The 27,691-nt window shown below is 42.3% G+C and overlaps 1 protein-coding gene across 1 annotated transcript; it reads right to left on the reverse strand.

The window, feature by feature from the left end:
* Positions 1–27,691, reverse strand: SLC5A12 (solute carrier family 5 member 12). The gene is made up of 15 exons (XM_016206129.2): positions 27,353–27,691; positions 21,735–21,800; positions 20,465–20,516; positions 19,523–19,590; positions 14,873–15,027; positions 14,630–14,770; positions 14,054–14,183; positions 12,757–12,845; positions 9,966–10,078; positions 7,209–7,276; positions 6,259–6,345; positions 3,707–3,873; positions 2,060–2,163; positions 1,302–1,429; positions 1–153 (listed from the first exon to the last, which is right to left on the reverse strand). The coding sequence occupies exons 1-15, from the start codon at positions 27,689–27,691 to the stop codon at positions 1–3; spliced, it is 1,860 nt and encodes a 619-aa protein (XP_016061615.2).

A 27,691-nucleotide genomic window follows, 5' to 3' on the forward strand; every position in this document is an offset into this window, starting at 1 on the left:
TTAGAAACGCGTGATCCTCTCAAATGCCATGTTGTCGTGGCCTTTGTCCTTGGGATCGCAGCCTGAAACGTGGGCCCGGCTTCCTCTCCTGAGCCCGTTCTGTAGGACGGGTTCGGTCCCCTGCTTCCAGGCGCCGCCGTTCTCAAGGTTTTCCTGAGGAAATGGAAAGACACGTGTTAGAGAGAGGGCCGTGACGCAATCCGAAACCAACCCCGGGACGAAGAAACGACACACAAATATTTCCAGTTGGTAACCCGGGTGCCTCAGTCCGCGCAGGTACCATTTCTAATGTGATAAGACCGGAGAGCAGCCCAGTGGGCATGCACAGCGCGCCGCCTATTGTGTGGAGGCTTGCTCAGTGAGTCGGAGCCCCGGGGACCCCTGCAACCTCCCGGCTCAGCCCTGAGGGCAGGGGCTGCCCGCAGCCGCAGCCGCAGGCAGGGTGCATCCTTTACTTCGGGAAGTTCCCGCCCAGGAAGCCCAACATGTCAACTAGTAAGGAACTTGGTTCTTCTAGAACGTACTCAGGACGAGAAGTCCCTGTCCTAGAGTACTGAAAGAATAGCAAGTCCCATCTAAAACAGAAAAAAAGAAAGAACAAAAAAACAAAACACGCCTGCCATCAGCCAAGCCGAGAGGACAGACAGACACAGGCCAGCTGCAGACAACAGGAAGCACTGCCGCCCCAGGCCCTGCGGCCTCCGAGCACCCGACGGCGCTGAGCCCGCGGCGCCCTTCCCGCACTGATGGACGGAGCGGCCCGCTTCCACCCGCTTCCCTCCCACCCCCAGAAGGCTTCGGCGGGAACGCGCCCCAATGCATGCCCATCCTCTCTGAGGGGGGCAGTCCCCGGTTCCCGCAGTGCCCCGCCCCTGCTGCATCTGGGCAGTGAGCCCATGTGGCCTGCCCACAGCCTGGTCGTTGGATGAAGTGACCCCACTTGCTCCTGGACAGGTCCCTAGCCCCGCCCGGCCAGAGCAGTTCTCCTGGTTATGGAGGGGGGGCGGGTTTCCTGCTGCTTCTGTTCCTATTTTTTCTAGAATTCACCCTCAGAGGGGTTAAAAGGAACTTTGGAAATTGATCACTTGCAAAGACAACTTAGCCCAAAGGCACGTTTAGCTACCACATAATGACTTGCTTAAAAGCTAATTAGCTGAGATAACTGGAGTTGCAACCCGGATTCTTTCAGTTCTAATATTCACTCCTTCCCTCCCCACGCCCACCCTTACAGATGGCTTCATGGGTGAAGGGGAACCCCCCGAGCCAGTGCCTGCTTCTGAGAAGCTCGGGCATCAGCTCACCTGCTCCGTCCCACGGTCGTGCTGAACTCCACACCAGCACAGGGTTTTATATTTCTTAGACCAAAAGCAAAACAGATGGCACACTGGTCTAATTAGCATCGGCTGGATCTCCTTGCCACTTTGGTGACCTGTTAATGAAAGAGCAGGTGGGTTAGGGGGTCACACACTCCCAGGACTTCCTTTGAGGACTGAGGCATCGTCAACTTGAGAAGTCAGTCGCTTCTTAGAATAAGGGTAGAAACAGTCCTGAAGGGTTAATAGACAGAAATTAGTAACCTCTCGGAGGAGTGGGAGTTAGTTTTTAAATGTCTACAAGGGAGTTAGTAAGGAGGTCATGCACAAAATCCCCGCCTCCTACTGGGATGAAGGGAAAAAGAATCACTCCTAATACTTAACCTTCCTTACTAATTGTTATATTGTGAAGGGTTTTTCACACTCAGGCCTCTGGAGGCCATTGTCTAAACATCCCCCACCCCCATAATATATGGGAGATATTTAAAAACATGTTATGGGTTATTAATCATATATGTTATATATATTAATCATGTATTGCTCATATGCATTAGATATATATATGAATAATATAGATAACGAGGGGTGTTTTTGCATGTCAGTTTGGAGAGTAGATACATCTCTCTGGGAAGAGGGGATTTTTGTGGTGGACCCAAATCACCCCAGTAAGATAGGCACCTCGTCCACCAATGCATGAAACTAGCCCTGTCTTCCTTGGCCCCAAAGAGAAGGTCCATGTAGCCAACCTGTGATGAAGCTGATGACTATCCCGGCGACAACGCATCCCAGGCAGCCCACCGCACTGTAGTAGAGGTAGGAGATGGAGTACCAGCTGTCGGCGATCGGAGGTCTGTGGAGGATAGCACACGTCGCCAGTTCTGTGGGTTCTGGTGTCACCATTCACAGGGATTTAGAGACCTGCCGAGGGTTCCCTTTAAGGCCTGGCATCGCTCAAAATCCCGAAGCGTAACTTTCGCCATTTGATTAGTTTTTGAAGACTCAAAGGTAGACTGTGTCTTGTATGCCACTCTGTCCCATCCATTCCCGAATTACAAACATTGCTACTGAATCATGATTGCAGTGAGAACCGTGCCTTCCATTTCTCTTGCATTATTTATTCTTCAGACGTTTATTAAGCCCAGATTTAGTGCCAGAAATTGTGGCAATGCATTGAAGAGTAAAAGATGAGCAGGCCACAAAGTCTGCATGTAGGAGCTGACAGAACGGACTGGCACTACCTCGGTGTCACAGAAACAGAGGATTCTAGGGTATTAGCGAGGGTATCAGACCCAAGCTGATGTGTGAAATGACACCGTAGTTTATTTTAAAACAATGGTTAGGAGTGAACCAAGCAAAGAAAAGGGTACTATAAGCAAAAGCAAGAAGGGGGAAACAGCATGATAGACCCGGGGACTATAAACAGGTTGATGTTGTTTGTCCATAAGATTTTGGAGAGGAATGACTCTAAATTAGATGAAACTCAAGGCAAATCAAAGCAAGATAATGGAGCGCTCATACATTATATAGAAAGGGCCACCTACTCAGGAGCAGTTATATGTGAAAATGCACACTCACGTCAGGTATAGCGCACCTGGCTCGCCCTCTCTCTCCCCCTCTCCCTCATTTCTCTCTCTGGCTCTGGCTCTTTATATAGAGAGATAGATGATGGATGGGTAGATAGTTAGAATTTAATATATAGATATATAGATAAAATTTAATATAGAGATATAAATAATATAATTTAATGCCTCTCAAAGTCTCAGTAAAGAATTATTACCTTCCCCAAGGACTGTGAGAAATCAAAAAGTGACAAGGTACTAACTTGTGCAAAGATGTAGCATGGATAAATCATAAAACCAAAATCCAAACCCAGGTATTTCTGATCTCAGTTGATGGTCTTCCCCCTGTACCGCATTACCTCCTGTATTTTGCTATCTTAAATTACTTATCCCAGCCAGAAACAGACAGGGAAACCCTTGCTAAGCCCTGTCCAGATGAGATAGAAACTGAGTTCACAGCAGTGCTCCTGCCTCAGTGTGTCCACAGTCACTCTCCACACTGCTCACAAACCTATTCTACTCAGAGCCTTTATCTGTTAAAAACACTATGATCTTCATATCCTGTTTTCACACTTTTCACTATTTTTTCTGTTTTGCACTCATACCTCCAGCTAACCTTTCTGCCGCGTTTACTCCCCCACTGGCTTGCAGAGGAGCGGATGTCCCCAGAAAGCAGGAGCCCTGCAGGGCACCCGGCAACGCTGGGTGCCGCCCAGAGGGAGTCTCCCAGGAAAGCAGCATCGGTCTTTTCAGACAGATCGCTGAAGAGCGCACTTTCCTCTATCTTGGGGACCCACTCTCTGGGACTTACCACCATCTCTGGAGTCACCATACCTGCTGGACAGCACCGGGGGCACTAACTCCGTCACGTTTAATGGGACACACTGGTTGGTCGATAAAGGCAAGGGCCATGTCTTGGAGGCTGGTGCAGGATAAATGAAGCCCCCGATGGCCACCCAAAATGCCAAGATGATTCCCGTCAGAAGGCCTCCTAGTGCACCCTTGATGAAGGAAAGGAAGAGTTAATGAGAGATTGGACAAAGCCATTGAAAGCATATTGAGGTGAGTACTGTGCCTTGGAGATTCTGGCTTTCCACCCCAAATTTTAGCCACTATTCTGGAAACAGTGCACTCAAACTGCCTTCCTTCCGACTCTCACAACGCTGCTTTCCTTAGAAATAACTTGTTCCTTAAATGGAAACATGGGATAGTTTTACAGTGATCACCATATTTAGATTCCTAGCAGGAGTTTTTTTCTCTCCATTTGGCTTCTTCCTCCCGCTTATCCCTTAGAAAGCTGTTGAAACCTCAGTTCCCAGCAGCCGAGTTTCAGATGTTTTGGAAAACCTCGGATAATGGGGACAGCGTAGTCACTTTTCATTGATGGTTATGATAAGCTAGGATACAGACGCTCTATGCTTTTCTGAGCGATCCTGGCGGAGTCTCTGACTCCCAGGTGCGGAGTGTTGAGTCTAAATTCTAGCATATGTATTTACTAGTCTTTTCCTTAAGGGTTATATCTCCTGATAAACAGTGAAAAGTCACTTTCCCTGTAAAGGAGGCAGCCAGTCTAGCTAAGACCAGCACCACTGGAAAATAAAACCTGGATGCTCCTGGTGTCTCCTGGATAGCTGAGCCTTCTCTGCGAGAGAAAGCAACCCGTTGGTTTCTCTATCACCATAAAGACTCTCCAATAACAGCACCGGCATGCTCTGTTCATTGTTATTTGAGAAAACTAAAGCAATGCGTATAATTTGAATAGTTGTACCTTGATGTAAACTAGAGGTCTGCAAACTGCTATTATAAACAGCCAGCTAATAAACATTTTAGGCTTCGTAGCCCTGCGGGGCTGTCACAGCTACTCAGTTCTGCCATCGCAGCACAAAAACAGCCATAGACAATAAACAAAGGAGAGTAGCTGTGTCCCAGTAAAGTGTATGGGCACTGAAACGTGAATTTATATACTATTCATGTGTCATGAGACATTATTTATTATTCTGATTTCCCTCCAACAACTTTTAAGAACGTCAGATCGGTTTTAGCTTGCAGGCCATACCAGAAACGGGAAGATGGCTGGCTTTGGTGGGAAAGGGGCGGTGTGCTGACCGCTAGCCCACCCGTGCAAGGCGAGCGGATCGCAATAGGTTCAATCCCTGCTGACTGAGAGGAGCAGCCTTGAGAGCCTTGCTGAGAATTATGAGGCTGCACCCCCATTCTGTGGAAGGAGAGCGGGACTGATTGGTAAGATCAGCCACCACGGCCGATGACAAGGGGAGAGGTGATACACATTTGCAATGCTTACTATCTTTCATCCAGAACGAGGTGGTTTCCCTGACTAAATGGAAGGACCGTAATTCACTCACATACATAAATTAATGTTCAGAATACACTAAGATGTCATGTAGCTAGCTGTTAGTTCTTTTGTGACAAAGAAATTGCCTTCCCTCATACTACCTCTCCAAGGACAACATGACCCTTGTCAGCCTCAATATCAGAAGAGCTGATTAAAACAAAATGTCTTCTAATAGGACTGCAGGGAAGCACTGCGGATTCCTAAGTGTTCCCTGTCTATCCGCTCTCTTTACCTAGCCCTGTAAGATTTATCGAGAATAGAGGCCAGTAATGGTCAGGTAGCCGCAGGGACCTCATTAGGTACACCATTTCCTCAGGCTTTCTCGAGCACCCCATAGTATATTAAAAATATGCAGAGTCAGGTTTTCTGCAGTCGAAGACTTTCTAAAACTTCATGCATATAAGTGGATAAATTGAAATAATTTTAAAAAGCAACATGCTAGGCTGAAAACATTATGATATTTAAAATATAAGTATTTTTTAAATTTTTAAATATTATTTTTTCCAAATAATGTTCATTTCGATTTATACTTACTACAGTCATCCAATCAACATGTACTTAAAAACAAACTATTAGTTTGTCAGCCAGCAAACCAAGAGGATCCAGCTCTCAGAGTACACAGGGCATGTCTCCTCTTCCCTCCTTAAATTAGTTCATTAACTAAATTAGTTATAATTTAGGTAAAAATATAAAAGAAATTTACATATATTTTTTTAAGTTTTAAAAACTGTGTTTTAACAAACCTACTTCTGAATTCACCATCCATTTTCAATTTCATCCTGTGGGCCCTTACTTTAGGGAAGACAATTGAAGCCCTAAAGAATCAGCCTTGATGCCATGACATTTGGTGTCTCAGGAGCACCCCTTTCTCTGCCTTCTGCTTCTGAAACAGCTTCACTGAAGTCAGAGAGAGGAGGGCTGGGGTTTTGTTTAGTTCTATGCAAAGAGGCCACTGCTTTTTGCCTGGCAAGGACACATGGCCTTTCCATGGAGGAATGAGAGCTGAGAGAGGAAAGAGGTGCGGGATCCTTACCTTCCAGTTCACGAAAGGAAACACGATTCCCAGCGTGAACAAGCCCAGCATCGGCCCCCCACACATGCCGTGGATGCTGAGGGCAGCCTGCGGAGAAAGCAGATCAGAGTCATGGCTTCGTGACCCACGGGGACCACCTCTTTCTTGGACTTGGGATAAAATTCAGTCCTAGTCCTGACTGTGCCATTAATCGTGCTTTCTGGAAACCACTTCTCCCTCTGGGATCAATGATGAACAGTGTGCAAAAAAATAAAAATACATACAAACAGACTTCTGTGTGTGTGTACACACAGGTAACTGATTTGGTAGAAGTAGTTTTCCCTCAAGCTGGAACTCATTGATTTGTTTATATTTTCTATCTTATCAAAAAGTTTTTATATAATGTACCATCTATACTTATATTTCATATCTTACATAGTTGATCAGCTGTTTGAGCAATTGTATTATGTTGACAATAATTGTCTGTTACCCCACCGCTGACATCTCATCCAAAACACAAGGGTGTTGAAGCGTTGAGGTCAGGCAGGAGGCCACTGGACATTCATATCCCATATCCCACTTTTATGGCTCTCGTTTGGAAACTAAGGGGATTCGACAAATGCATTTCCAAACCTCTTAGCCTCTAAGCCATTAAGCCCGGTGAACTGCAAGGGGTTTTCATTAAACCAGTTTGCTTCAACCCATAGCCTTGTTCCATGTCCTTCTGGAACATACACAGGCACTGCCGTGCAGGCAAGTGAGCACATGCCCACGCACAGCTGTGTACCCTGCTACTGAGTCCCGTTATTACTTTTTTTTATATATAGTTTCTCCTGAAAGTGATTTTGGTGAAAGTTTACGTGGATGTCTATTTTGGACCTGGCCTTAAAGAGCGGCTTGGAAGAATAGTCAAAACGTTAGGGAAAAAACGTTGCTGTGAAATCAAAAGCGCCTTCTCCCTCTTTCATTACCTGCACAATGCTACCCATGAGAGATGCAGCCACAGCCATGGAGGTGCACATCACGCCAAATAAGATACCTGAAAGGGAAACACCTCATTACATCACCCAAGCTGGCTTTGAGGGGTCCCGTTAGCCCCTGCCCAGGAGGCCTCTGATGCAAGCCCCGTCGGAAGGGCTGTCAGTGAGGACTGTCCTCCCTACTGAGCATCGCACGCCCGGAGAGGGGCAGTTAGGGGATTTTCTCCCCAGAACTCGCTCTCCTAGGTCCGGCAGAGTGAGCTGGAATCTAGCATCAAGTAGTTCCCTATCCAGGACTCAGGAAGAAAGCTGTCATGTGAAAGCAACATGAAACTGTGGCTAACCAGGAACTCACTCAAAATTAAATCGGGTTAGCAACTTTTATGCTGTATTTTCCAACTTCTCAGTAAAACACACAAAAAAATAAAGAAACTCACGACACTAAAAGCCAAGTTTGATCAATAAACACTATTCAGAATTCTAAAATTGTTCCCATTACCTTTAAAGATAATAGACCAGATTGCAGAAAACAGTGTTTGCCCTGGTTCTGCGTCGCTTTCCGGCGGAGGGCAACCTCCCCTTCCTGGAGAAATTAACAAAGGACATGCTGCCTCTCTAGAGCTGATGGCCCTCTTGCTGGACCAACAGTTACGTGTTCAAGTGAGATTCTAGGCAGCCATCCCCCGGTCCAGGGCTTCTACAATTTTGTGCTGACTAGAGAATTCATTCAGCCTCCCTCTCCCCAAATCTTTATACTTCCACCGGATTGCAATCAATAGCAACCTGCAAGGCAAGAAGTTTAGGGAAGTCGGTGGGGGTTGTATAGAGACCTGGAGTCTAAGGACCCACAGACAGAGCAATAAATGTGAGAGGGAAAGAAAGCTCCACAGTTGCAGCAAATGCTGTGGATTTTGCCCATGTTACATCGGCCCAGAGGACCAGACACTAGGCCATGGGCATGAAAGAAACTTGTATCTCAATGTAGCATATTCATAAATATCTGCTAGAAATTGGGAATTGTACTGGGAGTAATGCCCACCCACCTGCTATAAGCTCTAACTCATTATGCAAGATAATAAAGAGATCCAGGCAATTTGACTAACCAGTTAACAAACATCTGGTCAGCACTGATCTCTCCTTGTTCAAGCATAAGTAAAAGGAAACAAACTACATGGAATTCATGGCAAAAGTCATCAAACAAGGGAATAAATACATTCACCTAAAAGCTCAAGTAAACAGTATGCTTTTTGGAAATAATTTACCTTAAGAACCAGAAAAAAAACATACTCAAAAACTGTTTGGCAATCTCAATATGATGTAAAAATATATAAATTCAAAGAAGCACACAAGAGAAAGGCCACGAGGAAACAAACGAGATGGAGAATTCAGGTGGCATATTCATGGGAATTCATGGTAAAAGTCCTTAAACCTTGCTTGCATGATTTAATTTTTATAATAAAATGTAAAGGACAAGACACAATAGCAGAATTAAAATTCTTATTATTAAAACTTTGTGGAGAACTCAATTAACTGAAGAAAAAAACCTTGATTTCTTCAAGTAAGCAGAGGAAAAGAACAGAGTCGGGAACCGGAAAAAAGCTGAAGGAAGCAGAGGACGAGCAGCCCACGGAGAACAGCCGAGAGAAGCCGCTGATGAAACTGCCAGTAGGAGCAGGCAATGCCACACTTTCTAGAAAACCAATTAGGATTTTGAAAATCAATAGTAGTTGGGGAAGTGGCAATATATATGCTTTATATAACAAAAACAGATAGCTTTTCCACATTGATCATAAACTGTTTTGGAGATACGGGGAAAGCATCTCCTTCACAACATCAAAGAAAAAGGGGGAGGGGAGGGGAGGGAGAACATGGGGGGGCAAACGGGAGGAAAAGAGAGACATGAGTATAATTAATATCTAGAATCGAAATTTTTACATCATTAAATTTTTTAAAATAGTGTTTTTTTAAGATGTAAATCTTATGAAGATGTCAATCCTTCCCAAATAAATTTTCAGGTTTAATGTAGTCCCGTGGAGGTGAGGGTAATTAGGTGACACGCAATATATTATTTTGAAGTCAATCTGAAAGAAAAACTACACACGAATAGCCAATGTTTTTTGCTAAAAATAAAAAGGTAACAATAGAAACATTTTTAAATTTTAAACTAAAGAAAGGTGACAGGATTAGATAGCTATAATTTTATTTTAAAAGTTTGTATATTTTTCTAAATTACATTTTCTATAATAAGTAAATAAGCATATAATTTGTGTATACTTAGGAGTGAGCTGTGTAAAACTGTAATTCAAGATAATAAGCATTATAGTGATTAAACATGTAATAGGCAATTGTATGATCAACCAAAGAGAAATTAGTGTTTGAGGTGAGGTTACTGGAAGTTTGGTAATAAAGTATTTGGCTTTATAAAGTGCCTGTGAGCAGAATATCTTCCCATGTAGAGGACCTAACATGAGCAATACATAGCATAACCAAAAGACGCTCATGTGATGAATCCGGAATGTAGGGTGAGCACAAAAAGAGTGTCAAAAGTAGGGGAGGCGAAAGGTAAGCTAGCTGGTCATTCGTTCCCGGGCCCTGCTGGCATCTTTGCAAGTGTAAGAACCTGTACGTGATTCCTCAGGCATCTCACGTGCCCTGGTGCCTGTGTGTCCTGAAGAGCAGGTGCAGGGGTTTGACATGTACCACATGTGCATTTCACGACATGAATGGAGATCCACTGGCTATACCTACATAAGCCTTTACTGATCCAGGTGCTCAGCTTGTCGGAGAGATGGGGAAAACAGCTCTTGACAAAATCCTCAAAGGTCACCGTTGCTAAGGCATTGATGCTGGCAGCCACGGTGCTACAGGGAGAGAAAAGGGAGAACACAGTCCGAGCTAGACGAGGCCCCGCCGCCGGCTGCCCGGCTCCCTGGGAGAGTGGACAAGGCCGGGCACTGGGAGAACAGCTGCGGGAAGCACGCCGCCCGTCTGCTCTTCTGTTCTTCAAAGCTGCTTCTGTTCAATGCACTTTCGGCGCTTCCACAAAGTCCACCGAGGAAGCTGGGTTTTCACGTTTTAACTCCCACTAATTTATCTTCACAGGATGCTAAATGGGCTAGCAGAGAGTAACGGAGAGGTTGTGTGCGCGTGTGCCTGGGTGTGGCGTGGGGGGGACGGCTTGGGTTGGGCTTGAAGCATGAAGTAGCGACTGTCCTAGCCCAGGCGCCAGTTCACTTTGCCGTTCATTAATAATTCACTAATTCATTAATAGCATTCAGGCACCTGTTTACTCATCTGGGTACTAGGCATACAGTGTTGAACGAGAAAGACAAAGACCCTCCTGCTTCATTTGGTGACAGGGACGTTTAACAGCCAATTATGTGATGGGCAATAACTGTAAAAACGGTTACGCAGGAAAATAACAAAGTGCTACGAGAGCGCGTCCCTCAGAGGCCTGAACCAGTGTGAAGTCAGGAGAGCCTCTCCTCTGGAAGTGACGGTTAGGTAGGCACTGAAAACACCCACGCAAGTCGGGGAAAGATGTTCTAGAACAAAAGGAAAATTACATTTAAATTCCTGAAAGCTTGTTGACAACAGCCTGGAGCCACCAGAGTGGCTACCATGCAATTAGTAAAGGGGTAAAATACGAAAGATAAGACTGGGAAGGGGGCAAAGACCTAAACTCATAAAAGCTCTGACTTTCCCATCAGAGTTCGGTTCTATGGCCCTGAAATTCCCTTAGGTGACAGAGGACCTGACAGTTGTGGTTTTCTTTGCAGACTAACATGAAATCTTAATGAATTCCTTCTAGAGACCATGGATATTTCAGCTAGTAGAATAGATAACTATTTTAAATTCACAAACAAAAGTTCTGGAAAAGAAACAAGCTGATGGGCAAAGCCTAAAGCCTGGTCAGCTATTTTAAGTTCCCCACTGATATTCATTATTAGCTATTTTGTTACCCTCCAATGCGCCCTTGAGCACTTGCTATAGCTGTGCCAAAGGTGTGCATTCTCTTCTTGACAATGCAGAAAAATAGTACCATTCATTTCAGCTGGAATAGTTTTAGGTCCATCTCATGCAAAATTTAATAGCTCCATCCCTAAATGACAGATATAGCAAGTACAAACTTTCTAAGACTCACGTCTGGGGATTGAAACTGTAAGTACACACCATTCTCAGTTTCCTGAGAATCAAGGCCTCATATATTCCCTGTAAGACTGCCATCTGCAGCTCCATGGAAGTCAAATAAGAAATGACACTATCTTCCTGTTTCAGTGCATCCTCCTTACACTGTAGGCCCTACCCTTCTCCAAGTCACTCTCATCTCTCGCCTGGATTATGACAAATGCCTCCTAACAGGTCACTCACTTTCACCACTCATGCTTTTATTATAGTCCCTTCCCCACACAGAAGACTGAGTCTTAATCGTATGAGGTCACTCACTCCCTTGCTGCAAACCTTCTAATGCTCCCCATTTCATTTGAAATGCACACTCTTTACCATTTCGCGAAGGCTTTCCATGACCCGATGCCTGCTCCCCTCTTCAATCTCATCCCCATCTGCTCTCTTTCCAGTTCCTTATGCTTTAACTCTTCTCTTTGTTCCGAAAATATTCCATACAGTTTCTCTTCTGGGGGCTTGGGGATTTGCTCTTCCCTCTGCCTATAAAGGTTTCTTCCTGTGCTTTTCGATAGCTGGCTTTTTTGGATGCTTTAGATCTCAACACAAAAGTCACAGACTCAAAGAGGAGGTCCCTAAAGACCTCATTAAAAATAGAACCCTAGGCCTCACCTCTCCAGATATCACTCTGTTATTTTCTTTATATTGTTTGTCATTATCAAACTATCTCTTATTTATTTTGTTTACTTATATATTGTCCATGTTTCATGTCAATTAGAATGCAAACTCTATATGAGAGCAATGTCAGTCTGGTTTCTGTGCAAGAAAACCAATGTCACCCCTACATCCCCACTGTCACCAGCTGCACCTGGCATAATATAAACCTTCTAAAATATTTGTCAGAATAAATGTATGCATAATTTTGTATTTAGAATAATGTCTACCTGTGGAGGGTGGAAGTTATTACCTGCCTGAGTGTGCTATTAAATATGGGGAGAATGGATTGCAAAAGATAGATCTACAGAAATATATTGCGGCTGATGATAAATGCCACCAGAGTAACAGTGATGTGAAATTGTGGGGGCAGGTGGCATCAGACAAGGCTGAGAAAATAAACAGAGAGGTCTAGTGTAGGCTCAGACTAGGCTTACATCCTATCCCTGCAGTTTATGTCACCATGGGTAAGTTTTATCTACCTTGCTAAATTTCAGTCTTCCTATCTATAAAGTGACAATAATATGAGTAAAGTTTCAGTTCATATATAGTGTGGCAACTAATGAACAAATATGAATAACATTTAGCAGGGCAGCTGGCACACAGCAAGTAGTCAGGAAATGCTCGTGATTACTGCCACCATCACCTTATCACCCTTGTCACCATCATTATCATCGCAACAGAGTGTTGTCAGGACACTAACCTCAGAGTTCCACTGAAGGCACAAGCCACAAAAAGTCCCGGTAGTCCAGGCATGGTGGCAAATATCTCCATGACAAAGTACGGCATCAGCTGAAAAGGAGACAAGATAGGATGAGTGGTCTCATCAGCACTGTCTGAAATGTGGGAATGTAGCTTTTTAGCAAAAGGAGGTGAAAAAAAAGACAAAATTAATAATAGAGGAGTTTGCATGGACTGAGGTAGTTACATGCGAGCCAGTGAGGCTCTGATCAATCCGATCCCATGGGCCTGAGGTTCAGCTCTAGGGGAGGGGAAGGGGGAGAAAAGAGACAGTCAGTATGGAAAAGGGGCTGGATGAACTTTAGAAGGTTCAGAAAGTTTTAAAATTTTTCTTTTGTTTGCAATATATTATTTTCTTGCTCGTCTCCCCTTAAAGTTAGCAGTCGGAACCTAAAACCAAATGCTTAAAACAGGCCCCTAGAGAAGCTAGATGTTATGGTTCTGCTCTGTGGCTGGATTTGAGAGAGAAGTTCCCATGAGACAGAGTAAGACAGCTGAATATGTGGGGAAAGAGGGAAGACTGCTCCTCCTGATCATATTGTCCACAAAGGGAGTTGGTTTTCTCATTTTGTTTTGTTTTTTAATAATTTTATTAATTGTCACCTAAGGGTATGTTTGTTGATTTTAGAGAGAGGAAAATGGGTCAGAGAGAGAAACATCCGTTTGTTGTCTCCCTCCCACACCCCAACTAGGGACCAAACCCACCACCCAGGCATGTGCCCTGTCCAGGAATCGAACCCATGAACTTTTTGGTGTCTGGGACAGTGCTCCAACCAACTGAGCCACACCAGCCAGGGCCACAAAGGGAGTTTTTAAGAGAATAGTTAATGGAGTACATCAAGTTGTTGTTGTTTAAACTATGATGAGAAGATATGAGCATTATAGAAATAAGGGTCATTTTGTTCAATTTGGGATGAAAGCATCATTAATCAACCTTGAGATGTATAGAAAAAGAGTTGAAAGGTAGCACTGACAACCAAACCTTTAGTTAACCCCACCTTCCTCTCTCAGCCTTGCCCTAGTTCCTGGCCTTGTCTTCAATGGCAAGGTGCGGCAACTTCTTTTTACATGTTTTCTCCCTCATATTAGAGCCTACTGTGTGGTGATATCACCCAAGAGGAGAGGAAAGCAATCTAGTCTTTGGGGTGTGGAGAGTGGCTATAGGTCCAGATGAAAAAGAGAAAGACCCCACATTACTCATCAATGGCTAGAAACACCCTCATTTCAGCCATTCCCACAGGCCCCAGGGGAACTCGTACCTGGTCTGGTGCTGAGATAATGCCAGAAGTCCAAGGGTCACAGTCTTTGAAGTAGGAGTACATGATTAAGCCAGAGAAGACAGCGCACACCAGAATGATCCAGAGACCCAACAAGTTGAAGTACAAGGCTCTAGAAAAGAACACAAGGGTCTATTGGCCACCTCTAGGCTAAGATCTGGGAAGGTCATCACCAAAGACTCGAGGTAAAATGTTTTGGGGCTGTTTTGCTTTAAAATAAAATTCTTCAGCCTTCAAGAATCATTACATTTTATCCTTTTGCTTTTTTTTGCTTTTTGTTTTAGAACATTACATTTTTAGACTGATTATGAAAGTTGAATTGGATAGATTTTTGATGGATTTTCTTTTGAAATTGAGAGTTTTTCTGCAAAGCCTCAATGTGTGGTGTGAGACCTATTTTTTCAGATGAAGTTTCACACAACTCACTCCTATATAATTTCAAGTGATGTTCTTCCGACTCAATTCATGAAACTGTCAAAAAGCCAAGTTACATTTTAACGGATTTTCTTCCAGAAGGATAAGATAAACCATAGAAATGTTTCTTTATTAATAACTCACAGCTTGGCATGCTTTTCTGTTTTGCAAGAAATGCATCGCTGGATGGTTGACTGATTAACTCCGTAGATCCCGAGCCATGTAAAAGTTCCTCCCACTGAGATTGTCCAGAAAGTGTGCCGCCTGAGAGGATCTACATCAAAGCTGGAGGCAGAGAGAAGTGAGTGAATAAAGATTTTTTTTTTTAGGGGATTAGGTCATGCGACTGAATATTTATAAGACATGAAAAAGTAGCAATGGACGTACTCAAATATATTTAGTCGAGATCCATTTGTTGATTGCTCTAATATTTTGTGAAATCCACCAGCTTGAGCTGATCCTTGAATGAGAACTGTTAAGAAGCCCACAACCATGACAACCATCTGAAATGCATCTGTCCACACCACTGCTTTCAGGCCTCCCTGAAATGGAGAGAATGGTGTGAGTTCTAAAATCAGGCTGCAATCTTCCAACTCTGCAAATATGATCCTTCCCTTCCCTTCCCTTCCCTTCCCTTCCCTTCCCTTCCCTTCCCTTCCCTTCCCTTCCCTTCCCTTCCCTTCCCTTCCCTTCCCTTCCCTTCCCTTCCCTTCCCTTCCCTTCCCTTCCCTTCCCTTCCCTTCCCTTCCCTCCCCTCCCCTCCCCTCCCCTACCCTCCCCTACCCTCCCCTACCCTCCCCTACCCTCCCTACCCTACCCTACCCTACCCTCCCGTCCCCTCCCCTCCCGTCCCCTCCAGCACAGTTGCTGAGCCCTTTGTGTGCCAAGCATGATGTTAAGCGTGGGACTAAAGGAGACAGATTCCTTCCTTAACTTCTGAGTTTATCATCCAGTGGGAAAAGCAGATACTAGACAGTAATAGAGCTTTTTACTTACAACTGTGGAAAGTGCAATTAAAAGGCCGGGTTTCTATTGAAGCACAGAGCAGGGAGTCCTGACCCTGTCTTGAGAAAGTGTCATTGGAGCTAAGCCCCGACGAGTGAGTAGGGATTTACCAGGTACAGAGGACAGGGACTGGGGAGCGGCGTGCGTGGAGCCTGAGGAGCGAAGGAGAGCTGGACTACACAGACTGAGGACTGTACAGCGTGCCCGAAGGGAGGCTGCTGAATTTGCTGGGGGCCAGGACACAGATTTTGACAAGGCCACTTAAAGGACTTCTCAAGAGCAGTAAGAGAGCATGAAACAGATTTATATAATGAAAGCTCTTGTTGGTTTCACAGTAGTTTCAGTGGTGGCTGTGTGGACAATAGATCGCAAGGACCACAGAAGAAAAGGAGTTGAGAGACCAACTCAGAGTTTATTTCAGTGTCCATGTGCAAAAGGAGGGAGGCAGAGAGAGACAGAAGTTGATGCAGGCTCCATGGACACAGACAATAGTGTGGTGAAGGCCTGGGGCGGAGGGGCGGGTGCAGGCTAGAAGGGTTCAGTGGGGAAACAAGAGGACATCTGTAACAATAAAGAAAATTTTAAAAAAAGATATTTGGGAGGTAAAACCAGCAAAAGTTGTGATTAATTGAATGCATGCGAGGAGCAAGTGAGGCAATTGAGGATGGTCACCCAGGTCTGGCTTGTGCAACCTGAGGTTTCCTTTTGTAAAACTAGTGACAGTGAATAACTTATGGAAAGCTAAGATGGTAGGCTACTTAGAAAGAAGAGAGGAACTAGGGAGGGATGATAGAATCTGGATATTCGTGGAGAAAGGAGTTTTAAGAGCTGGGGGGCTGTCAAATAGTGAGGTGAGCAAACCAGAGTTTCAGCAGGATGGATCTAACAGCACAGCACAGGATAGTGTGATCGGGCAAGAGGTCAGGGAGGTGGTTATCAAACCGGGCTCCTCTTTAGAGTCACTTGGAGAAACTAGAAACAAACCCCCAAAATGTCTGAGTCCCAGCCCCAGGTATTCTGAATAAAATGAGGTCTGTTTTTTGAAAGTTCCCCAAATGATGCTATGTACAGTTCTAGTTGAGAGCATGTGGACAAGAGGAAAAGAGGAAGGAGAGAGGCGGCTGGAATAATCTAGGTATAAAATTCCTCAGAACCATGGTCAAGGGTAAAACCAGAAAATTAGGAAAGATTGAATGAAGTGATGTGTTTAAAATTGCTTTGAAAAGGAACAGCACTATAAGAATGAAAGGACACGGTATTTTTAACAATAAAAAATAGAATTATCTTCCCCTGTTACTCCTCCAGAGTGTCAAGAACTTCTGTGAAAAGATGACAGGCTTCATCTTCATCTTGAGAAGAAAAATGATATTGGGGTGTTCCCATCATTTCTTTTGAAATTAAAATTAAAATGCAATTTAAAAAACATACCCTAAAGTTCCTGCCAGAGTCATCATATTTGTAGATTTAGTGATACGAATACCAAATGTCACAGACCTCAGTTTTCAGAGACCCTTTCACATTGGTTACGCAAAAAAATGCATAAACCTGCACTTCAGCTAGACGTGAGGCAAGAGGACAAACCACTTTATCAAATTCCCATGAGAAGACAAATTATAGCCACTATGGAAACTGCTCTGACTCTATGACTCCTTCATACAGCAAGATACACGCCCAAGTGGCTCATAGGCGCGTGCACACACACACACACACACACAACCCCTGATCAGGATTGTGCCATGAGTGTCACTTAAATATATAACCAGTCTGTGTCGTTTACTCTTCTACTTGGCATTTACTAGATTGCAACCAGTGCTTACTTTACCAGGCTGCATACCCCTGGGTGGCAGGAATCCCTTATTTTTTTAACCTCTTTCTGCTGGCTGTCTTAGGCTGTACAGTCACAGGATTATCAGTGTAAGGAGACGGTAATATGTATGAGCAAAAGTGTTCAATAAGTAAGGCACGATTTTGGTGAGGCATTGGAGCACGTAACCTGGCTAGAGAGTGGAGAAGGGACAGAGGTGTGGTGGGAAGAGATTAGATGGGCGGATTTATTCACATAGTGAAAGAGTCCAACTCTGGGCTAAGAAGCTTATGCTTTATCCTGTAGACAATGGGAAGCAAGGAGAGAGTTAAGCCAGTCAAGTGGCATGAAGGCCTGGATGTTTTAAGGTTAATCTGACAGAAGCACGCAGGGCGGAGGGAAGCACTGAAACCAATTAAGACAGTACATTTGGTTCATTTTAGCTTATGGTGATGATTAAAATATCCGGACTTGTTTCTGACATCTTACTTTTGGTTTCTATTTGTTCTATACTTTCTATGCTTTTTTTCCCTCTTCTCTTCTCCTTCTTAAATCAGTTGAGGTTTTGTTTTGTTTTAATTCCATTTTTCCACTTTGATCTTTTTTTTTTTGAATGAGTCCCCTTGAAATTTTGCCATGAAAATTTTAATTTAGAGTCTAAATTTAAGAAATGTCAATTCAAAGATTATAAAAATCTTTAAGTCGGATTACTCTCTTCCTGATTTTACATACTATTATTGTGCAATGAGGGATTATTCTTTTTCTTAATCCCCAAATTATATATAATAATTATTATATTTTATAATATAATAAATTGTGATATGTAATCTATAATTATAAATTATATAAATTACAGTATTCTCTAAAATTATTATCATCATTAAGTACCAAAAGTTATTTGACTAGACTTCCTAAATGTTTACTATTTTATTATCTTATTACTTCTTTTATCTAACACTGGGTAAGTTTTTCTTTTCCCACAGCACTTCCTCTAGGCTTTCCTCAGGGGAAGATGTATTAGTGGAAAATTCTCTTGGTTTTTGATAGTCAGCTCCTGAAATATCGTTTGCTAAATACACAATAATAGGCTGACAGTTGCTTTACTTCAGTGCTTTGAAAATGTTATTTCACTGATCCACTATTGTTGCTAAGAATTCAGCCTTTAGCATTCCTAACACTGAATCTCAACATTGCAGGGGCAGGTACCTCAGATAAGGCCAGCGCTGAAGGAGCAGGGGCCTATTCTTAACCTGGGGAGATGTGTGTCTGGAATGGAAGGGTCGGGTACTAAGAATGGAATGGAAACAAACTAAGATAAAACTCTGTAGTGTAAACTAATAGTGGGCTTTGCAAGTATGACAAAGAGAGATAAGGGCATTTTTACATTGTATATTCTCATGATATATGTTAAAAGAGTATGTGGTATGCCCATAAGGCCAAAATACGTGTAGGTCTGCTATGTGATAATATACCAAGTACTTTATTTCTCTCTGTGTAAAGGAGGAGAGAGAATCCAGCTACCAGGAGCCACTGCCGCATTCTCATCGGGATACAGAGAGCTTCTGTGTATGATGCCGAGGACTCGGAAGAATAAAGGTTCCCATGGCAGGGCATGGCAGATAATAGGTGCTCATGAGTGTTTGTCCAACTAAACGAATTGTAGCAAATACATAAATATGTCGCCAATACCACCTAGGCTTCTTGGTTAAAGACTGAGCATGACTAAAGCCAAGTGTTAAATGGAATCATAGCATTTCCATGAAAAAGATACAAAAGTAAGCTATGGAATGAATGCTCAGATTTACAAAATACCCGCCATCTCTGATTGCTCATATGTGCACTTTGTGTTTCTCAACCATTAGATAGTGAATTCTAAACTCTACTCATGGTTTATAATCACGACAACTGAGCAACTTACTTTTTCCTCAGAAATTGCATGTGGCCACCTAATCCTCTGATCAAGGAGGTACTTTAGTCATTAAATCTTCTCTCAGCCGTGGCCTCCTCGAATGAGCTCAGAGCTTAAATTCCAGTAATGGTGGATACCAAAAATAATTTTTAAATAAAACATCAGCACTTTCCTCAGGAAACTGTAACAGATAAGCCAGCGTCCTTCTGTTTAATTTTAGAATAGCAACTTCTGCTATATTTAGACGCCCTGCCGCTGGAGCTTTGCCCTTATCCTGTGCTGAGATGGCGCGAAACCCCCTCCACAGCTACATACGTACCAGGGTGCAGTAGAACGTGCACACGATTCCTGTGGCAAACACAGAGCCCCAGAGGTCAAACCCAGTCACTACAAAGGGAGAACAAGTGTCGAAAGAAGTTCCTCTGAGAAAAGCAAAAAAAGAGCTTTACCAGGGAAAAGTCACAGTGTTCTTGTCATTGTTCTTGTGGGCAAATGGAAATCAAATTAGAGTTTTCTCTTCGGTTTTCTCACCTCTGATAAAGGTTATTTCCTTACGTTATTATACCTCAACCCAGACCATAAATTTCATGTAATTTGTTAAAGGCCAACTTTTTCCTCCTAAAATTCCGGAGCTTCCGATCTGCACCAATTATTTGCGTTTTGTTGATCTTTTTAACAAAGCTAGTCTGAGGACTTTGAAACCAATTAAACGTGAGCCATGAACTGATATTTCTGAATATAAGTAGGTAGCATGATTAAATTGAATACTGAGAACTTCCAATATTATGTATATCATTCTAAAATTTATTTCACTTTTTTCCTGTTTCATTTCCAGGATTCTGTTCTCTCCAAAGGGTCAAGTGTACATCTTGAAGTAATTACTACAAGCACCTTTTATTATTATACTCAGATTATCTACTTCATGAAATCACTGAGAAATCACTGAGAAATCACCATATATTACTTAGTGGTTGTGAGTCTAATATACCCAAACTCCCATCATTATTGTGATTAAAAAAACAAAATAGACAAGCAAACAACAATTAAACTGTGTTTGGAACCATGTGGGCAACATCAGGTAACTCACTGCGTGCAATCCTTTTGATGTTCAATTTTTAGAGCTTTATCTTGTCACTCCTACAATAATTCAGAGCACCCTAAACACAGGAATGTCTCCCCGAGGTGTTTGATGTGTATTTGTCAGGGTGAGAATGCAGGCGTAAGCACAGTGGAATGGACCAAGGAAATGTTGATAACTCACCTTGATTGAGCGCCAGAGCCGGAGCATACACCACCACCCCTGTGTAGAGAATCTGGTAGAGAAAAGAATGAACACTGAGAAAAGTGACATGGGAGCGAGAGGTGCCTAGAAAGTTCTTTATTGACCTGAGAGATGTATTTCCTTCAACTTGTTCACCAAATGTTTCATTCCCATCCACTCTAATTTGGAAGTTGTTGACCACTGTAACTAGTTTTCAAAAGAGATGTAAGTGTTAGATGGAGGAATACTAGGGTTGGGCATTTTAAGATTGCTGCAAATTTTGAGATTTTTTTTAGCTAGATTTGGTGTAGGTCTGAAGAATAGAAAAATGGCTTTAGGTTAAGCTTTTCAGTCACTCTCTCTCTTCCCCTCTCACCCCATGCACATATCACAATGACACAAATATGTTTTAGCAGTTTGTAAAATATGGATTTTAGAGTGAAGGTGGAAGCATCAGTGAGGAGGGAGTACTGTGCAGAGAAGATTAACAACATGGGTCATCGACAAGAGTTACCTTCTAACTCCCAGAACTGCAACCTGACGGCAGTGGGTGAGGTCCCATTTTATTTTAAATGAAATTTCACCATTTAGAGATTTATGTGAGGGTTTTAAAAGGCAAATACCTATGAACAGGTCAAGGATCATAGTTTCCCTCCTTTTATCTCTCTCAAATCCTTCAGTCTGTGTGAGCAAGAGTTTTGATTAAGAAACAGGAAGAAGGTTATGTTTTCGCAGAAAGTGTTTGGTGAGTAGTAGGAAACACACCAAAGATGTGTCACAGGCAAGTCTGAGGCTGCCTGAAGGCATCCCAGGGCCTGGGAGGTAGGAGAGGAGTCCAAAAGGGGGAAGACGGAGTAATGGTTTGGAAATACTGTCTTCAAATGATTTTCAACAAAACAAGTATTTCTGGTTCAACTCAGTTAATTAGATTTTTTTTCAAAAAATCAGTTAACAGACCTTTTCATATCTTCATATCCAAAGCAACCTGTACAGATTGAATAAGAGTTGAAATAAATTTTAAGAAAATGCTTTCTTTTTCTTCATGGTTTATGATATACATTGGTTTATTATTATTGGTACCTGTACGTGGGGTATATGCAATGGACAACTCTTGATGTAATCACATAGCTTGAAAGTGCTTTCCTTCAAAGAAAGTCCTTTCTTCTTAGTATTGAGTTACTCTTTTAATTGATTTTACTACTCCCTGAAATAAACCAACCCGTATCTCGTCGCCCCTCAGTTCCGCTTCTGCAGTCGCCCCCATCCTTACCGTCTGCACAATGTAGATGACCGTTGCTGCGTAGCGAACTGGTTTGTTGAATCGTAGTTGTAAGTACTGGAAAGAGTAGAGAACATGCAAAGAGTCAGCATGTTTCACGCAGAGCTACCGAGAAGGTTTCATTTATTTGGTATTCCTTTGACTTTAGTTCTTTGGACTTATCACGTGATTTTATGCTATATACCTGGCAGAACAAGACAAAAATCTGGATTGTTTAAAGTCAAAAATATTTTAAGCTCAGTTCTTACTTAAGTTTCTCCTGGTGGTCAGGGAAGATAAATAGATTGTTTGGGGGGAAAATCCAGGTATTTTGGCTTCCTCCTCAGGGTTTTCCTACTGGATATACTGATCATTTCCTTTTATGTTCCCACTGTTCCAAAATTCACTGCATGCCTTTATTTCATCTTTCCCAGGTTCTGCAGTAGCTCCCTAAGTGATCTCCTGAACTCCAGTCCTTCCCACCCATTCTGTCAACCATGCATAAGGCTGCATCACTTCTCCTAAATGGAACTCTAATCATGTCCCTCTTTTTCCCAGAATCTTTATTCTGTATCATGGACGATTCCTATTCTAAACCCTCTATTGTCTGATTCGTACTTTTCCTATCTTAAGTCAAGCTAAGAAAACAGTATGGAGAAAAAGATATGTGAAAAGAAAAAGAAAAAAAAACTGGATCAGAAATAAAACTCCTTAAATTCTAGTTTGAGCTTTGCCACTATCTCACTCTTTGATCTAAGCCTCTGGTTTCTCATCCATGAAATAAGAAAGACTATTCCAACTGCATAATTTTACATCTGAAAGAATTATTAACTCATTCAGTGCATTCGATGGTCATCTTAGGTGCATCTATAGCTATTACCACAGTCAAAACTAAAATGAAAGTTCAACAGAAAAGTTGCATGCTTCTGGCCTGCACAGGTAACATTTACCATTATTATGTTCCACTATGTTCAAAACTCCAAACCTGATCTAGTCACATTCTTTCCCATCTCAGGAAATAGCAAGTCAACTTTTCATGTTGGTTCAAGCTCAAATAACATGGAGCCTCCTTTAATCCTCACTTTCCCCCACTGCCCACATCCAGTTCATAAAATAATCCTGATCCCTAACCCCCACTTTCAAAACACACTTACTTGCATCACCTCCTCTGTTGCCACTATAACACCATCATCTCTAGCCTAGATTATAGCAACAGACTCCTAATTAGACTCCCTGCTCCAGCAGTCAAAACCCTAGAATCATTTTCAATATCCTGGTGGTATAGTACTCAGAATACAAATGACATTGTGTCACTCCTCTTCCCAAACATGGTAATGACCCATATCACAGAAAGTAAAAGCCAATCCTTACAATGACCTAAAAAGCTTCATAACATTGTTTCAGACCCTACCAGATCCTAAGTATCTATTTCACAACAAACATCATTTACTACACTAAAGTAAGAGTCAATAATGATATCATATACCTATAAATCTAATTTCTCAAAATTTAAATATAACTGCTATGATACAACAAATGTAATTTAAAGGAGAAACAAAAGAAAAGAAATTTACCAAAAAAAGTAATCTATAATGCTTAAAACCACTATAAAAGAAGACATACAGAAGTAATATCTCCTGCATTATTACAGTAAAAAAAGTTTGACTTGCCCAGCCAGGCGTGGCTCAGCAGTTGAGCGTCGACCTAGGATCCAGGAGATCGTGGTTCAATTCCGGGTCAGGGCACAGGCCCAGGTTGCGGGCTCGATCCCCAGTCGGGGGCGTGCAGGAGGCAGCCGATCAATGACTCTCTCATCATTGACGTTTCTATCTCTCTCTCCCTCTCCCTTTCTCTCTCTGAAATCAATAAAGATATATTTATAAAAAAATTTTTAAAAGTTTGACTTGAAGAGATGTAAGGAGTTTAGAAGCCATTGACTTTGATGAGTCCAAGAAAAATGAGAGAGCAGGTAGACCTCACACCAGCTTCTAAACTAGTATTAAGTGTAAATAATAACAAAGTGGATTTATTAGTGTCTGATAAGAGAAAGAAGAAAACATCGTTAACTAAAGCAGAGACAGCACGATGAGACGAATTATAAACTAAGTGGAGATCATGAAAATGTATGATATTGCGAATGAGCAGAGCCTAACATAGAACTTGAGAGTGAGAACAATTCCTTATGTTTTGACAGGGGCAGGATAGTGATAAAGCAGCACAAATGGCATATCTTAGTCTTGAAATCCCGCAGCACATCAGAGCATTTAAATCAGTCGGCAATTGCTGTGTAAAACCCACCCCAAAACCCATGGGCTTAAAAATCGAGAGTTTGTTATTTCTCCTAATGTTCAAGATGGGCTGACTGATTCCTCTACTTAGTTTCCCCTGGGCTCTCGTGGAGTTGAAGTCAACTGGAGATCCGCCGGGTGGGAAAGTCCAAGAGGCCTCGCTAAAGCCTCTGGGAGGGAGTTGGCGCTGGCTGTGAGCGAGGCCGTCTCTGATTCCCTGTGTCTGCCCCGTGCTCCAGAAGCCAGAGCAGCTGCAACAGCTGCCCGATGTGGCAATATCGAGACACGCTCCAGGAGAGCAGGGCGGAGCGCGGAGCCTGGCGAGGCCTGAGCGCCATACTGTTTCTGCCACATCCTGTTGGTCAAAACAAATCACACGGCCAGGCCAGGCTCAAAGTCTGGGGAAGTAGACTCTCCCCCTTTCCATCTTTAGTACTTAAAAAGATCCCAGAAAGGATATTTATTGGTAAGGAACAGAAAGTGGAAGATGAAAAAAGAAACAAATTAAAGCTTCAACAGACAGACTGAATTGTAATAGAAATTTGGGGACAGTAACAACAACAATAATAATATGTCTTAACATACTCTAAGATGTCTGGGTTCCTTGTCCCTGCTTCCTAAAATCCAGTCGTGCTCTCCAATCTTTACGACAGGTTGCTCCACAAATATCCAAAGCGCTTCCTCTGTCTGACGTCTCACCCACTGGAATTGCTACCCGGTGTCACCGGGCCTTCCAGCTCTTTGATCTCCTCTCTCACCATTCTCCCCTTGACTCTCTCTTCTCCAAGTGCCCCGATGCCTTCAACATGACAGTTACATTCCTCTCTTAGAGCCCTTGCCTCTGTGGCTACGTCAGCCCGGGATGTTCTTCCCTTTTACGGTCCAATCTCTTGCTTTCTCCAGGTTTCCACTTAACTGCCGTACCATCACTGAAGTCTTTCTTAAGCGCCCTACATAACTTCTCTGCCCAAATCGGCACTCCTGCCCTCTACCTACGCTATTTACTTTTCCTCTCTTGTATTTAGTAGGGCAGGACAGCACTAACGATTGAGTATACGATCTCTAATCTTAGACTGCCCAGGTTTGAAATACTGCCATTAGCTAGCTCTGTGACACGGAGCAGGTGACTTACCTCTCTGTGCCACAGTTTTCTAGCCTGCTAAATGGGGATGATAATAGTACCTATCTAAAAAGATTATTTTAAGGCCAAATGGGTTAATACATGTAAAATACTTAGAGCAGTGCTCAGCACACAGTTAAATAGCATACAAATTTTTTTGTTGTTTTATCTTTATTGTTGAAAGTATTACAGATGTCCCCTTTTTTCCCTCATTGATCCCCTCCACCTCACATTCACCCCACCCCCAGGCCTTCCCCATACCAATGTCTGTGTCCATGGGTTATACTTATAAACATATAAGTTCTTTGGTTAATCTCTCCCCACCCACCCACCCCCGCCTTCCCTCTGAGATCCCTCAGTCTGTTCCATGCTTCTATGTCTCTGGATCTCTTTTGTTCATCAGTTTATTTTGTTTATTACATTCCACATATGAGTGAGGTCATGTGATACTTGTCTTTCTCTGACTGGCTTATTTCACTTAGTATAATACTCTCCAGTTCCCTCCATGCTGTCCCAAAGGGTAAGAGATCCTTCTTTTTTTACAGCTGCATAGTATTCCATGGTGTAAATGTACCACATTTACAGCATATAAATTTCTATTACTGTCTTACTACATAGTATATTTATTGACTGCCCTTATCTGCCATAAAGTAAGCTCCATCAGGGCAAAGATTTGGTTCAATGATTTATCTCCAGAGGTGTGCCTAGAACATAGTAGATGTTTAATGAATATTTGTTGAAGGAATGGTTAGTGGTAAAAATGATGTTTCACATTTGGTGATTTTTTTTTAATAATTAAAAAGCTTTTTTACACTTAAAACTTTCATGAAAGAAAGATGGCAGTTATTTTCTATGTGGAAACTAGAGTTGATAGGATCTAAGTAACACACAAAGTCATCCTGCTGTTAAGCAATGGACTTGGATATTGAACTTGTGTTTTCTAATTCTAAGTTCTCTCTCTCTCTCTTTCTGTCTGTCTTACTTAGGTAAATTTTTTTTAAGATGCTAGCAATGCCTTTGGGAGTAAAAATTTAATAGGTGAATAGAAAAGATACCTAGAATATATTTATGTTTTCAGAAGTACACTAATGAACAATGGGGCTATCTGTACATATATTTTAGAACTAAGCATAAATTCAGCCATTTTCTCTTGAATCTATATCCTAGGTAGTAGCTGTTGTATGACCCAATCCTAACTGCCTTCTTTTGGGGAAAGAGGAGGTTAATGTTGGATATTAGGGATAAAATCATCTGTGTAATCAAAGTTTTAAAACCTTCTAGGAAGTGTACAATTACCTGAATGGCTTTTTGAGGTCTAGAGTAACACTTTATAATCACTTATCTTACAGAATTTAAAACAAACAAACAAAAAACAGGTCTGTTAAGAGTCCTCTGCTGTGACTTAGTATGGACATTTGATAAGGAAAACAAACACTTTCTCATAGAAACTGATGTTTATCACACTTAAACACTGGACATGCAAATTCAGTTTTTAACTTGATATTTTTCTTGAGCATTATTGCAAAGTCAAAACACTATGATTCATTTTCTTCTCATTAAAATAATCCCCACATTTATATTATTGAGCAATTCCTGCCCATTAAAATATATTCTAATTTTTAATAAACATTACCATTTCCCCATTGAAAACTGGAGCACAGTAATAATTTGTATTAGAGCGCTCAGCCCTACAATCTGATGGAAAGAGGTACAGACAAAATGGGTTCTCAGTAAGCTTTACTCACTATACAATCCTGACTAAGTCATTCATCTGTACTATCTTTGTTTTCTTACCTAGAAAATTATAATATTCATGGTATATGTCCTGCATACTTTTCATAATACGTTAATAATAATATAAATAATAAAGTTAGCTCTCTTTCATTGATAATCTTTTACAAGTTAGGCAATGCATTAGGTGTTTACGTCCAGGTTCTCATTTAATCATTGAAATAGCCGCATGGAATTGATTTTGTTCTACAGATAAAAGAACAGGTGTGTCTCTATCCAAAGCTTAAGCTTTTCCCAATAACATTGTAATATGTTTTTTCCTGAAAATAAGTGAGTATTCCTCAATTACCACGTGTTACCATCAAGAGGATGTGTATTGTTAGAGAGGATGTGTATTGTTAGAGAAAAAAGCAAAAACAACAAAAATTGTTCAAGTGGAGAGAAAATAGCAACTCCTCCCCAAAGGAAAACTAAGGGAAGAGCCACCTTACCTCGTAAGTGCTGGTGATGCCAGACCTGTAGAAGACGGGCAGGAAGAGCTCGGAGGTGAAGATGATGACAAAAATGTAGGCAATGAAGAAGAGCGTGAAGGAGGCCCCAAAGCGGTAGACCTCAGAAGGGGCCCCCAGGACAGTGACAGCTGACATGAAGCTGGCTGTCAGAGACAGCGCCACGGGACCAAAGCTCATTTGTCTTCCCCCGACCAGGAACTCCGTGGAAGTCACCTTCTTTCTCTCCTTAACAGCAAAGAACACCCCGATTCCAGAAGAGATGATAAAGAGGGCTGCAAAAACGACATAATCCCAGACTGCAAAATTCTTCTTCTCCAT

The sequence above is a fragment of the Miniopterus natalensis genome, chromosome 11, assembly GCF_054644295.1.
Source record: "Miniopterus natalensis isolate mMinNat1 chromosome 11, mMinNat1.hap1, whole genome shotgun sequence".
Classification (NCBI taxonomy): Eukaryota; Metazoa; Chordata; class Mammalia; order Chiroptera; family Miniopteridae; genus Miniopterus; species Miniopterus natalensis.

Excerpts from the sequence above, each read along its gene's own strand:
- SLC5A12 (XM_016206129.2), bottom strand. The coding sequence starts at position 27,691 with ATGGAGAAGAAGAATTTTGCAGTCTGGGATTATGTCGTTTTTGCAGCC. Across the intron at positions 3,874-6,258 it reads TTCCTTTCGTGAACTGGAAG|GGTGCACTAGGAGGCCTTCT; the intron begins GTAAGGATCCCG and ends TCCTTCATCAAG. Across the intron at positions 2,164-3,706 it reads CCCCCGGTGCTGTCCAGCAG|ACCTCCGATCGCCGACAGCT; the intron begins GTATGGTGACTC and ends TATCCTCCACAG.